Below are 14,945 nucleotides of genomic sequence, written 5' to 3'. Positions count from 1 at the left end.
CTGTAAGAGAGGAACCCCACCCCAGGCCCAGGTTGGGCTCTCAGTGGGCTTCTCCATACAGCAGCACCTGCCATAGGGCTACTGTAAAGTCAGGATGGTTTCCAGGGACACAGTCTCGGGCAGAAACGGGACAACCAAGGCAGCTCTGGAGGCCCTCAGGTAAGGCTTGCCATGTCTTGGTGATTGCTTACCCTCCTACCACTGAAATGAGAAACTCTCTCTAAGCATTCAGCTGCTGGAAGGAGCCACTCAGACTGCCACTTTCTTAACTTGGGTTCTGAATACTGTCTGTCTGTCTTTGTACGTTTGGCCACATTGTTCTTTCAGCCTTGCCTCCTCCAATATCACCCTTCTGTAAAGACCCACAACAAATGCAAACGTTCTCTGGCTTACAATCATCTTTCTCCTCCGGGCCTCTCATATACCACACACCAGTGCCCAGGCCTGCATCTTCTTCAACTGTTCCACCACCACCACCACGTTTGTTGGGCCCAAAACTGTCTCTCCCTTACCCAGAGGTGCCAAGTAGAGAACTGAACAGGTTCTTCATTGGTACCCACATCAATGAATTAACATTTATAGCTCATGGGATGGAGCCTAGATGGGACAGTTCCAATGGTAGAATCAGAAGTGGCCTATGATACTGTAGCATCCATGAAGCTATGAATCTGACAGCCCAAGCCCCAAATTAAGGGAACCCACGTTGGAATTGAATTCTAAAGTTCGAAGGGCTAGGAGTATAGGTAGGGTGCTTGCCTATTGGGTCCTGAGTTCAATCCCCAGAACCAAAATCTAAAACATAAAAATTATAGAATTAGAAGGGGCATCCATTCCAAACTTCCTCCCATTTAATTCTTATGTTCCTTATCCAATATCATCTTGTGATTCTTAAGTACTTTCAGTGTTGGAACCTCAGTCCTCCAAAGCAGCTAACCAAAGGAGTCTGTTTTTATTGGATGACTCAAAAATTTAACTCCTTGTAACTTCTAGTCCTAGCGCAGACCTCTGGAGTTTTACAAGAAGCCTAACCCTTCACCTGTTGATTTTGATGTCTGGAGACTGCTGTGCTCACATTGCCCCATGTCCCTGTCTTGAGTGTGGTGTATCTTCAATTCGATCAGCCCTTCTTGTCTCATTGGGACTTCCAAACTTCTCACTGTGCTGTCTGTGCTCTTTTGCACAAAAATACTCTCCTTAAACATGGCTCCAAAGCTATACTCTAATAAACATGCTAAACGGGGTCTTGATAGTTGCATTAAGATTATCTCTCCTTAATTCAGAGCACAAAACCAAGCTATGAAGGGGAAATAAAGTTTGATGTTAGAGAGCGCCTTCCAGGTGCCATCAAATTCCAATAGCAGTTTCTTGAAGCTATAAACACAATCCCTATTCTATAAATGAGAAAACTGACGCTGATATTAAATATCCCTGGCTTCAGGTCATAAAACTAATTAGTGGTAAAGCAGGGATTCCATCTCAGGCCTAGGTAAGCACAAGACATCAGAATGACACCTCTTTGGGAATAGAAATTTTAACGTAGCAGGATAAATTCTGGGTCTGTTATCTACCTAATTCTCTTAATAGCAAAGGTAGTTCCTGCAGTCTTGGCAATGGCCTGGGGGTTACTTCTAAAACATGTTAAATTTTTCTGGGAGGAAGGAAGTTCCTTCCCACAAGGAAACTAAGCTAATTATTGATTTTTTTTTTTCTTTCTTTTTTTGCCCCAGGATGATTTTTCAAAGCAGCTGGACTTAGGTTTTCCAAGGAAAATAGGCAATTGTATTACAAAGGCAATGTTGTGAAATAAAAACATAATAGTCATCTTCTTAGTACAGAGCCTTTGAGATTCGGGGAGCAGGTAGTATGGATGAAAAGGAATTAGACAGACACATCCTCTAGGAAGACAAATCTCTGTAAAAGGGGAGTTCTTTGTTCAAATGCCAGTCCGATGACTATAGGTTACCAAAATAAATAAATAAAAAAGTTCTCTTTTCATCTAACCTACAGCCTTCTTGCTGCAAATCCAATGTATTTTCTTATCTTTATTTTGGGGACTGTACCTATGTTTCCAGTTGCATTCAGGAATGACTTTAACATTAGAATAGTGAATGGCCTGGGAGAAGAATGAATGGGTGGAAGACATTGGGAGGCTGGTGATAGAGACGGTGATGTTTCTCAGAACATCAAGGAAGGATCTGTGTCTCCTGCAGCCTAGGGGAAACGGAGAAGATGGGGCATCTCACCTGGTCTAGAAGCATCACTGAGGATTTGATGATCTCCCTCCACTTTTGGAGCTCAGTATCATGGTACTTTTGTTGGGACTCTAAGAGCTGGGCCCATTCTGTCTGAGACTGGGGTAACCTGTGGGGTACAAGAAGGGGTGCCCCAGCAGCTGGAGTTATGCTCAGCGGACTCTCCTGTGCTCCCAGACCCCTAAAGGACAGAGAGTCACATCAGAGTGCTTTGTCCTCTGCTTCCTGCCTCTGAGTCCCCAGTGCCCCAAATCAGAAGTAGATGATAACTACAGGGACAGATTTTTCAGACCTTGCCTGGGGGCATAACCCAAAGGGCTATCCCCTGGGCAAGGGCAATGGGGCAGTCAGTCCCAGGGCAGGCAGGAGGCAGGGCTCAGCTTGGGTGTGGTAGAGGTGGGGCCAAAAGAGGGCAGGGGCAGGATTACCTTTCTTGGAGCCTTAGACCCTGCCAGGCAGTGAGGGTCTGGGTGGTATATTCCAACATCCAGAGCTTGTAGAAGAGCATCATGTTAAGGATGACCAGCAGCACCAGACTAGGAGGAAGACATGGGGGGGTAAGCCATGACGATGAGTCGGGACAGGAGTCAGGCATCTCTCCCATCCCAGGGGCTTCCGTGCCTGCCCACCGGGTCATCCAAAGCATGACAGCAAATGAGTGAGTGTGCCAGAGGGACGCAGTGAGGGTGACAGACAGAAAAGCAGCCTCGTCTAGAGGGGGCGGGGCATAGCGGCGCAGCCATGGAGAGGAGCGTGGGGTGAAGGCACTGGGGAGGGCAGACACAGGCACCCAGAATCTGGGTGCCTGTGGGAAGAGAGGTAAAGTGGAGAGGAAAAAGGATGAGGGAATAAAGGGAGTAATCATAGAGCCAGTACCTGAAACAGATCCTAATGGGAGCAAGGAAGAAAAATGGGGAGGAGGCAGAGGTTAGAAACAGGAGTGTGGGAAGGGGAAACCACCGGAACTGAGCCAGACAGCAAGTGAGCCTGGGTGAGAAGGAAATACTAGCAGCAAAGATGGGACGGATGAAGAGACCCAGCAAGGAAAGAGTGAGAGAGAGCATGGCACACTGACTCTTGGTATTTCACGGGTTCTAAATTGAGAAAAGATCCCACCCCCTGCCCCACTGTTGACCTCAAAATGTCAGGACACAAATGAAGGGTGGAACTGAAGGAAGAATTTCAGTGGGATCTCCAACTCTACCCAGATATCCCTTACAGGTGGCTGGTAGAACTTCCCCGAGGCTGCAAAGTTCCCTCCCTGCACCTGCCAGGCTCCAGAATGAATCACAGGGACCAGCCGAGGCTTCCCAGGGGGTGGACAGTTCTAGGGGCTCTGTGTAAACTGTCTTCTCTTGGCCTCCATGGCTGCCCAAAGGTCATTTTGTGACAGAAGATCACGGGATGAAGAAAGACTGGTAAAGAGAGGGCCCAGAGATCTACAATACCAGGCACAAACCCTGGCTCGAACTGTTATTTCTTAACTTTTGGTTAAGCCTCTTAGCTTCTCTGAAGCCCAATTTTCTCAATCAGGACAATAATACCTACCCTACTGGGGTTGATCCATGAGTCTGTAAAGCACACTGGCATACAGCAGGCCTACCACAAGGGGTGGCTCTTTACCATGAAAGGAGCAGGTAGAGATATACATAGCAAGAGAGAAGAAGATAAAGAAAGGAAGGTAAAACAAATGGGTGGAGAAAAGAACAGCCAAGAGAAAGAAAAGCTCAGATTAGCTAGACTTTTCCCTGTGTACATGAGAGTGACTCTATTTCTCAGTGGCGTTTCTGATATTGTGGAATGTCATCTTCTTTCAGGTGGTTGCTGCAAATCCCCGGAGGTAGCCTGAGTTCTCCATGAGAACTTTCAAATTTTGTGCTGCATTTCGATAATCCTGCCTGTGGGTGTATTGGCATACACTGGATCGTCTGAGCGCCCACTTCTTCACATGTAGTTCATGATCTTCCTGCCTGTATGTGGGTTAGTGTTTATAATCCTGACTGTGCAAAGCGAAGGTCAAGGGACACCCCCACGTGTTGTCTAGCTGGAAGTTCTACAGTGGTCTAAACAGCGAAAAGAGGTGGGAGGCTGAGTCACAGCATGGCAGGTGAACAGTGGCAAGAGCCTGCCAGACGCGGAGCAAATCATGCCATGCAAGTCTGTTTTACATTCGGGTTGGCTCTCACCAGACCCACAGCCTGGTTCCTACTGAGTTGAATTAGAAGTCTGATTATTAGCCTAAACAAACCAAGCCCAGAGGCTAGTTAATACCATGATATCTGATTTACTCATCAGAGGGGGGCTTCTCCACTACAGTCAGGTCAAAATGCAGAGAGAGCTTAACTACAGAACTAGAGTTTGTGGTTTTCCACTTAACAAAATCCAATGCCAGAGATAGTTTTAACTGAAAAATGTCATGAATTGCATTAAATTACTGTTACTAAACGTGAATCTCACTGGCTACAGTTGTCTGTGTACTTAAGTTTGTAATAATGTCTTGGTTTGTCATAGTCAAAAGACAACTTTTATGTTATTCACTCAAGGAAGGTTACTAAGAAGGTTCCTCATGTTCCTCAAAGGGTTTTTTTTTCCTGTCAGGAGTCCCTAGGGTCATCCTCGGCCCTGCCTCTGTAATACTCTATACGTGGCATGAATGGTGTCATTTGTACCCATGGCTTTAATGCCAGGGAAAATTCATCTGTGGCTGCAGCCTACAGTTCTCTCATAAATACCAGGTCAATATCAACAAATACCTGTCAACTCCACCTAGATAACCTAAAGTAATGACACACCTGGAGCCAAAAAGTGTCTTCCACAACTTTCCACTAAATTCCACATTTCTGCTAACAATACAACCATTCACATTCCCTCAAATCAGGAGTTCATCTTCCTTTGTAACAGAACCAAATGGTTCATGAGTCTTTCCCTTCTGGAACCTCTCAGTTCTAGTCCCTCACCTCAGTCTGACAGACACTCTCACTTACATCACTGTGATTTACTCCAACAGACCTCTCTGCCTCTAATCTTTTCTTCTCCAATCCATTTGCCATATTGCCATAATGTAAATTTGATCATATTGCTTGTAGGCTTCCTCTAAATTTTTGCAAGGATAAAGCTGTCTGCCTTGCTCTTCCTCTTAGGAAATATTTCAGGAAGGGCTGGGGAGGTTGCAGAAGCAAAATTAAACTAGAGATGGTTGGGTGCCCAGTGTGCAGTAGGTAGAGCCCATGTCTGGGCAGCTGTTAGGTCTCCCACCCACCCCCGTGCTACCTACACTCTCTTGCAGCTCATCCCCATGCAAGGAAGGGGTAGGATGCCAGGCAGTGGCAAGCAGAAGAGCTCTCCTTAGCTTCCTAGCTGCTTCCTACTTGAAATGGATTAGAAAAGTCCTAGGGAGGTGATGGCATATACTTACCCATCAGACAGTTGTGGTCTCCTATCTTATGTCTTCATTTGTCTCATCTTCCCATCTACGTAACTTTCTATGCAAGCTATTGAACCTTTGGTTTCATAATGTCATAGCAATTATAAACCATGTATATTAAAATAAGTACCTACTTTGTTCTGTGCTGTAGTCATTGATTTCATTTGGCTGCCCTGACAAAGCATGGGTTCCATGAGAACGTGGTCCTAGAGCTTGGTACAGAGCAGGCACCTAGAACATCTCTTGCAAATGACTGGACTCCTAAAGTGTTCTGCAGTCTCTCTATGTTAGCAATTATCCTATTGTGCAGAATTTCAAATGCCCTATCACACTCATTTGCCACTGAGTTCCTCAAGGGCATGGATATAGCATATTTCCCTAAAGACCAGCATTAGTACTGAGTAAAACAGAGAAAAAAGAAGCAAAGAGGTGAGAAATGAGAAACTAAATAACTGATTCAGGTAGAGAAGACTAGAGGACCAAGAAAAACAAACAAAAGAACAAAAACAAAATAAAACAAAAAAAAAAGTAAGGAAAAACAGAAGGAAAGGTGCTAAATAAATGTTTTGAGAGATGGCAGATGATTTTCCTACACCAGGCAGGAAATGGAAGGCATTGGGCAGGGATGGGAAGACAGCCTAAAGTCCCTTACACACAGCTGATAACCAGCAGCAGCTTGGACACACTCTGCAGGTGGAAACCGTTGGGAGTGTCCTCGGGGATATGCCGTGTCTGCGTGGAACCTGTGGGAGAATAAATAGGCTGTCACTGTCATGGTCCACAAGTCTACTAACTGCTCACATGACAATGGTCAAGAAAGAAACATAAGGGAAGGGTCCATGATGCTGCCACTATAATCCTATGATGGCTATTCCCAGCCCTGCAATAAGAGGTAAGGTCATGGGTTGGTTCAGGTCATCGCTGAGGAAACAGGAAAATCAATGAACCTATGTAGCTAAAATATAATGATGCAGGATAGTGGTCTTGGACTAAGGAAGTGGAAATGGCTCTGGGAAAGGACCAGATGCAGCTGGCTTCCAGTCCTAAATTGATGCGTAACAAAATGCTGGACATGCAAGTAATGTAACCTGAGAATCAATTTACTGAAATCCAACACTAGTTGAAATTTTCTGTGTAAAACATATACTACGGCAGTGCTCTGGGTGAGACTAAGGGATGTGGAAGACTGGCACTCTCCTCTCTTGCTCTGCCTCCTGCCCTGTCCCCATGAAGCTCTGATGAACTCATAGGGATATGTAAAGCATAGTTCATAAAATATTGCATTCATCATTCTCGAGGCCCCTTATCACCCCAGGTTTCCATGACTACTAAGTAAAGACATGATGCTGTGCACGACTGGATAGGAAGAGGAGGAGATACCAGGGGAGCCCACAGCCTGGGTGGGCAGACCCTTGGGGACTGTTTTGGACTCCTTGGTCTTTATGTTATGAGTTCATCTCTAGGATCTGGGTTTCAGCTATGTTATGAGTTCATTTCTAGGATCTGGGTTTCAGCTTCTTCTTAGTGTAGTTCCCAAGAATGTGGAGGCTGTGTAGGTGGACATGGAGCTTAGGCGTCATAAGTCCAAAGGCAGAGCATACATAAGGGTTCAGCAGGGCTGAGGGACGTGACTTGGCAAGGAGAAGTAGAGCATGGGGAGCCTCAGATTTACTGAGTTACATATGAATCATATACTAATTATACAACCAAGGCACAAAAGGAATGTCCACGTTTGTGCCACGGCATGGGTATGCAGCTCCAGCCCAAAGACTAGCCCACACCACCATCCCCACCTGGAACACACCTGCCACGTGCTTGATCCTGTGGCCCACATCTTCATCGGTGGGTGTGGTGACAGGGCTCATCACCTCTTCCAGGTGAGGCACCCGCAGGTGGGCATGGGGACGCTTTCTCCTCCGCACGGTCGAGGGCTTACTGGCTTTCTCCTTGGGAGACTGTCTGTGCATCTCAGCCAGATAGGTACTCTCCGTTTTGGTCAACTCACTCTCTACCACAGACAACAGGGCCACATCAGAGGCCACCCTCCCACACCTTCAACTCAACACATCAGCCTCCAGAAGGCATACAGGAAACATTTTCCCCATATTATACCCTGGGAAGTGGGCCAGGTGGGTGCAGTGACTCATGGATGCCTGTGGGAAGCACTTCTGGGCTGTACCTCTGCCCAATCCCCTATTTTGGGTTGTCCAGTATTGTGTAGAGTCACATGGTCCCAATGTCTGCATCCTCATGTACATAATTTGGGGCATTTTACACACTTCCTAAATAGATGCATTCACTGGCAATTTTCAGAACCTTCTCATAACACAATTATTACCAGTATCATTAGATTTAAGGTTCATGTTGGGGGATATTATAGCTCTATTAATGACCTTATAAAATGATAGACATAGTCTCTTGAAAAATGCACATATTCACATACATGCCAAATTTGCTATCCATTTTGGGGGACAGACATAAAGATCCCACAAAACAACTCCATTATCTCGGTTTCTCATTCCACTGAATGGTGAGAGTCGTACCAATGGTGACGGATGGGTTACCCAATTCCCGCAGTTCAACCAGCAGCAATGATGGTAGCACCCACCTAAATGGCGGAAGTAGTCCTCCAGCCCACTCCAGAAGTTCTTCTCGATAAAGGTTTTCACTAAACCCCAGGGCTGTTTTCGATATCGCAGCTCTGTGGAGACCCTGAGGAACAAGCCAAAAACAAGATGAATCATTTTCTGGGTGGACTCTCCTCTGCTGGGAAAAGTGAATTCATATTTAAGGCAAAGGCAGTTAGTTTCCCATTTGTGTTGCACTTTACATATTCAAAAGTCCTTTCAACTCCCTCATATCTGATCTCCCTGGCTACTCTCTGAGGTCACTGGGATTTATCCTCATTTTACAGTTAAGAAAACTGAAGTTTAGAATATTTAAGGGGACCAAAGGCTACCAACAAGGGCTTCAGACTCCAAGCCCAGAATTCTTTCATGTTGTCACATTGCCTCCCTCCAGAGGGGCGCTCCAGATGGGTGCCAAGCAGGCTGCCAGCCAGTCAAGGGAAGCTGTAGAGCTGATGTTTGAGGCATTCAAGTCCACGTCAGACTCCGGGGTCTCATCACTCCCACCTGTAACAGTGTGTCATCTGCTCCTGGCCCCAGTTCCTGCTTCTCCATTGCACCCAAGACCTCACCAGCTCTTGCTCATCTCCAGGTATTCCCTTCCCCAGTCACTAGTCATGCCACTGCCTCTACCTCTGGAATACTGAGCTCCTTCCCTCCTATACAGAGCCTTGCTCCTTGCTTTCTCCTTCGATATGAGCCTCTGTCAACAAATTCTCCCTGCTTGTATACTCCACATTCAAGGCTGCCTGCCCTGCTTATTCTCCCCTCAGGGATGCTGCCTCCACCCTGGTCTGATGCTCAAGAGCTATTCACTGGATGGAGGATAAGCACTCTCTACAAAAACCAACCAGCTAGCTCTTTGTGGAGTACATAGATAGGACACGAAATTGGAAGATCCTATGAGGAAAGTGGAACTAAGAAACCTAGACCCAGGGCTGGGGAGATAGCTCAGTTGGTAGAGTGCTTGCCTTGCAAGCACAAGGCCCTGAGTTCGACCCCCAGTACCGCCAAAAAAAAAAAAAAAAAAAAAAAAGAAACCTAGACCCTGTGGAGGCGGGGCGGGGACAAAGGACAGGCGAAACAGGAGAGAGGTAAGAGGAGAGCAAAGAAAAGAGAACGCAGGCTGAGGTGAAGCAAGCAGCACAAACGCTCCCCTACCCTCCCCACACCGAAATAAAAGCAACAAACACCTGAAGAAGATGAGAAAGACGCAGGGTGTGCCTCAGGTTCAGATATCCAGTGCTTCCTAATTCCAAAGAGATCTCTGCAGAACCTGTCACTAAACTCCTACTAAACTCCTATTTGAACTACATCAATGAGTATCTTGCTCCTTAAAGTCCAAAGTACTTCACCTATGCTACAGGTGACTTTTCAATTAAACAACACACTTTTTTATGATGACAGGGTCTAAATGTCTTCCTTTGAGTGCCCAGAACTAACTACTGAAACCACACTTCCCGGACTCTCTTGAGCAGGTCCAGTGCTGAGAGCTGGGAACAAGGCGGTGGGGAGGAAACTCCTGCTCTCGAGGAGCTCAAAGTCCAGCAGGGGAGGCAAACAGGAAATTGCCACAATGTGACATGGGGAAAGAGTTCAGGCTTTTGCTTCTAAAAGGAGCCAAGTTTCAATATTAACTGGAGACGTGACTCTGGGCAAAGGTAACTATCTGAACGTGAGGATAAATCTGCCTCCTTGGGTCATTCTAAAGATTCTAAAAGAATGTAGTTAAGGCACTTGCGTAGCTCCATAGAAACCACAGGCAATCAGTAAACAGTGGTGGTGATAAAGGTTTCACTACAGAGATGTACTGAGTGGTGAGGGGACACATGATGGAGAGCATAAGGAACTGCCAGGATAGGGAGGTAGGAAGTCTCAGAATGCTTCCAAGAGAAGGTAGAATCAAGAGCCAGCAGGTAGGGTTGGGGAGATAGCTCAGCTGGTAGAGTGCTTGCCTCACAAGCACAAGGCCCTGAGTTCGATCCCCAGTACCGCAAAAAAAGAAAAAAAAAAAGAGCCAGCAGGTGACTATCCAGGCTCCTCCTCCTCCCTAGGAAGCAGATGAATGTCGTGTAACATAAAGACCCTGTGTGAACCTCCTGGGCCCCCACACCCACCTGAGTCGACTCTTGTTCCGGGCCACGCGGGTGAGTGTGTAGCGATTGATGGTGTAGAAGTAGTCGTGGTAGGGCACGTCGTGAGTGAGGACTTCTGCATCTACCACGTAACATTCACTCTCCTGGCTTGCCTTGTACATGGTCTGTGGGGAGAAAAGGATCATCCCTGACCAACACTGAAGAGAAGCAGGAGGAGGGCTGGCATCTCCCACCTCCCCACCCCAACCTGCAACAGAAGATGCAGAGCCCTGGGAAATGGCGGCCTCAGAGCTGGCAAGGTGCTGCCATCCAGACGGGCGTGAAAGCACACCTGCACCCAGAGTGGTCCCCCCCACACCAGCCCTCACCCTTCACGCCAGGCAGGGCTTCCCAGCCCACTCTCCTTTGCCTCTGCCCTCTTCCTGCTCACCTGCGTCTCCCTGACAGTGGCAGTTTTGGGAGCTAGGGGATTGGTCAGGGTGATGGTATAAAGAATCACTCGGCTCTGGTTTCCATTCTCTTCCTTTTTCCACGGATGGAAGATGATATCTGAGGGTAGAGAAGGGCCCTGAAGTGAGGGAGGGAACGCAGCACTGCTCCCCACACCAGAATCTCCCCTCCAAAGAACTCCCCGTTCTGTGCTGACTAGACAGGCCCCCCAAAAGAAGCCAATGGGAGCCTGAGGGACTGAAGGGAGGGCCGGAGGAGGGGGAATCAGAGCAGAAAGAAGCTCATTGTAGCATTGCCGAAATTCTACACAAGGCTCCAGAATGCTGATTGTTCCCTGGCTGGGGCAGGAGGTCTTGGGGCCACCTGCGGGGGTGCCGGTAACAGTGGAGTTACTGTGGCAAGGGCCTGGGATCCCTTGGGAACAAGTCCTTGCCTCTAGGGCTTGACCTCCCCAGGTTCTCAGCGTGTCCTCTCCTGGCAGAGGGGCTCACCACTGCCCCCAGTGCTTTTTCTCAGAGCCAGAGGCTTAGCAGTCCTGGTAGGCCACTGCTGTGTCCCTGATGTGGGAAGAAATGCAGGGAGGGAATGAGACAGGAACAGGGTCAAGGCATAAACCCCAGAGTCCTAGATATGAATCCTGGCTCTGCCCCTTATAATTACATTAAGTGAGAAAATAATAACAGCGTGGGTTTTGGTGTCTTGAAATGTCAGCACTGGGGAATCCTAATACCTTGTACACAAGGCAGTTGTGGGGACTGAATGAGATAATGCGAGGTCCCTGGCAAAAATAGGGTGGCTTATGGTGAGGGGAAGCTGCTGCCCTTGACTGTAGAGTGAGTCCTGTGAGAGCAGAGACCAAGACTTGTGAGTCTTGCTTACTGGCGAGTTCTTGGTACTTGAAGGACAAGGGCATGTAGAAAAACACAGCACGGAGGGAAGAGCGGAAAACAGGCCCTGAGGAAGCTCTAGCAACATGTAAGGCCAGAAAGAGGGGGTGTGGGCCATCAGATACCCTGGATAGGGGGTTGCATGGGAAAAGAGGGAAAAGAAGAAGGAGAAGGGAGAAAATACAGAGGGAGGAAGGATAAACAGTCAGCGAGGGGCCAGCCCTGCCAAATCAGACCAGAGAATCTCCGCTGCTCCATAAAATCCCGCAGGAAGGGCGAGTTGGTGAAGAGAAGGTCATAGAGCTTGTCCACGCTGAAATTGAAGACCTCGTTCACATACTGCCGGCCACTCAGGTCTTCATAGAAGGCCTGGACCTCCCCTACACAGAAGAGATTGCCAGGGATTAGAGGGGGATGGTGGAGAGTAGAGGGCCCCGGGGACAACCCAGAGCATTAATGTCTCTGTGCCTAATGCGCACACCACCACCAAGGGTCAGGTAGGCAGGACCCATGGCCTCTGCTGTTTATGACTTTGCTTCTGTCAAGCTGGGATCACACACTATCCATTCATCCTTTACAAAGAGTTTGGGGATGTACTATAGTCACAGGTCACTTAACTAGAGGAAATGGCCTGAGAAATGAGCCATTAGATGATTTGGTCTTTGTGCAAACAGCATAGTTTATGTACACAAACCAGGAAGTTCTGACACCTCTGGGTACTATAATCTCCTGAGAATGCCTTTGTGTATGTAGCCAGTGTCACTATGGGGCATGTGGCTGTATGTGGTTCTACATTTTCAAACCTCCCTGATTAAGTGGATCTCAGACTAAAATTAAAACAAATGACTACTTCCTGAGGTTGTCTGAACCCCTAAAGGACAGTTTACGGAGAGTCTGTAAGTTAGGCACAAATGACAACAAATGACAGAGTAACCACTTATCCAGGTGGGTTCTGGAACTACTGATTAATCTAAAAAGATCTGTTCATAGAAAAGCGTCTAAGGCCTGGGTTGGCCTGATGGGCCACGATTCCTAACTACATGGGCGGCTTATTTCCCCCATGACATCAATACCCCCTCTTTAAAATAATCTATCATAGATTTATTATAAAAAAAAAAAAATACAGATCAGAATGAGTCACAGGGACAGACACACAGAGCAAAGTCTAGAAAGTCTAGGAGGGTTCCCAAAGCGACGCTTCTTCAGTTCTCAGGATGCTATACCCATCCAGCACATAATATGTGGCAGACAACAGGCAGAGGGTATTCCTGTGCTACCCAGGGAATTTCACCTGCAATGTTTTGAACTTTTATTGTTACAGAAGAATGTGCCTGAGGGTACAGGTGAGTTGCTAAGTCTAAATTCTCCTCCCAAGTCCCCAGCACCCCACAGTCCCTAATGTCTACACCTGCATGGGCTGACAGGTGACATCAAGTAGGAGGCTGACATTTCTGGCAGCCCTGGGATCCAAAGAGGGCCAGGGAAGAACTCAGGAATATCATAGAGAGATAGCACCTAGGACTATACAGATTGTGTGTTATATTGGTATAGTGGGGGGAATATTGTGAATGGCACCCCTAGTATTAGGTGGTACCCAACCTGTGCAGTCCTCTGTTCTAGTACTGGTTAGGCAAACCAGCCAAAGGTTAGAAAACCACTACAAGTGCCCTCTAGGAGAGACCGTCTACAGATGAACAAGTACACTCATGAGCATCTACTCACTAGAAATAAACTACCACCAATTCAATGGAAGAAAACCATCAACCAACTTAATTACTGTTGAGAATCTAATTTTTCTCCATGAAATATAAGAAGGAGCATGTTTCCAAGTGAGGTCCTGGGACCCAAATCTATGTGGGAGCAAAGTAAGAAGCATCTACTTAGAGCCATCAGAGACTATCCCCCAAGACTAAAGGTCAAATATTCTCTCTGATATGTAGATGCTAACACACAATGAGGGGTGGGGGGATGAAGAGAAGTTCAGTGGATTAGACAAAGGGGAATGAAGGAAAGGGAGGGGAGATAGGACTAGGAAAGACAATAGAGTGAATAGGGCATAACTTTCCTACGCCCGTATATGAATACATGACTAGTATAACTGGACATCACGTACAACCACAGAAATAGGAAGTTATACTCCATGTATGTATGAAATGTCAAAATACATTCTACTGTCATGTATATATAAAAAGTACAAATAAAAATTTTTAAAAAATATTTGGGAACAAAGAAGAGTCATCAGAGAGAAGGGGAGTCTCTAAAGTCATTGACAATGCCTTTCCCTCTTGTCCAGAATGCTGCCTCTGGTCCCCACACAGAGACTTCCTTTAAGCCTTCAAAGGTCCACTCTGGAATCATGTTCAAATGCCCACCTTCATCATGAGTGTCTGAAGAGTCACTCAGCTCGGTGGGGATGTCCTCATTGTCATTGAAGTCCAATGAAGGGGAGTTCACTGGCGCGATGATCTCAATCTTTTCCCCGATGATGTTGTCAATAGCGAGCTCTTTCTCCAGAGACCCGTCGCCCTCCAACACCTCCTCCTCCAGGGGCAGGCCATCAAACTGCAGCAGAGACTGAAGGGTCACTCACCAGGGACAACCTACTTGGATCTACTCTCCAAAAGGAGACCAGAGACCTGGCCTTGGAGGCCCCTGCACTCCCAACACAGCTGCTTAGGAGCCTAGGTGGAGTCATATTCTGGGCTTTTGCTCAGCTCTGCTGCAGATGAGTGAACCCAGCACAAGAGGCTGCCCTGCTCAGGCTCACTATTCAGACACATGACCAGGAGGTCAGCAGAGGTGTTACCTGCAGTTCCAGGTTCTTCCTGGAGTCAAACCTCCACCATGCCATGACAATATCAGCCTGCCTCTAAGGAGTACACTTTTTTCCTAACCTCAGAAGTCTCCACAGGCCTTTTTAAAAAGTCATTCTTCCATTAGCACTGGAAGGGAATCAATAAAGTTTTTCACATTTTAAAGACAAGCTGAGAGACAGAAAATGAAGAGTAGCCATCAAATGAATGATGTTTTCCTTCTAAGATGATATGGCCTGGTCCCCAAGCCATTGGAAACGAGCCTCCCTTCTCCAGTAGCGCTTTCTTGAGGAATTCCGCCCCTTCTTCCACCTGCTAGCACATGCCCCTAACCCTCTTCCTTCATCAAGTTTCTATTTTCTGACTGTCAATGCCCCAAGGAGAGAGATCTTCTTA

General features: G+C 47.1%; 1 protein-coding gene across 20 annotated transcripts in view; it reads right to left on the bottom strand.

The window, feature by feature from the left end:
* Gramd1b (GRAM domain containing 1B) overlaps positions 1–14,945 on the bottom strand; it is a 237,336-nt gene that overhangs the window by 5,473 nt on the left and 216,918 nt on the right. For 13 of the 20 annotated variants that reach the window (XM_047515673.1, XM_047515686.1, XM_047515674.1 and 10 more), the window contains 10 exons: positions 14,109–14,298; positions 11,973–12,116; positions 10,830–10,948; positions 10,421–10,563; positions 8,285–8,388; positions 7,481–7,684; positions 6,329–6,419; positions 3,129–3,140; positions 2,681–2,788; positions 2,244–2,433 (listed from right to left, as the gene is read on the bottom strand). In XM_047515673.1, the coding sequence (XP_047371629.1) occupies positions 2,244–2,433; positions 2,681–2,788; positions 3,129–3,140; positions 6,329–6,419; positions 7,481–7,684; positions 8,285–8,388; positions 10,421–10,563; positions 10,830–10,948; positions 11,973–12,116; positions 14,109–14,298 (1,305 nt within the window). The remainder of the gene's footprint in view (positions 1–2,243; positions 2,434–2,680; positions 2,789–3,128; positions 3,141–6,328; positions 6,420–7,480; positions 7,685–8,284; positions 8,389–10,420; positions 10,564–10,829; positions 10,949–11,972; positions 12,117–14,108; positions 14,299–14,945) is intronic. The other 7 variants (XM_047515682.1, XM_047515684.1, XM_047515685.1 and 4 more) reach the window with 3 other exon arrangements.

Source organism: Sciurus carolinensis, chromosome 11 (assembly GCF_902686445.1).
Source record: "Sciurus carolinensis chromosome 11, mSciCar1.2, whole genome shotgun sequence".
Lineage (NCBI taxonomy): Eukaryota > Metazoa > Chordata > Mammalia > Rodentia > Sciuridae > Sciurus > Sciurus carolinensis.
The sequence above is the reverse complement of the archived record's forward strand: the minus strand, read 5'-3'. Positions and strand labels throughout refer to the sequence as shown.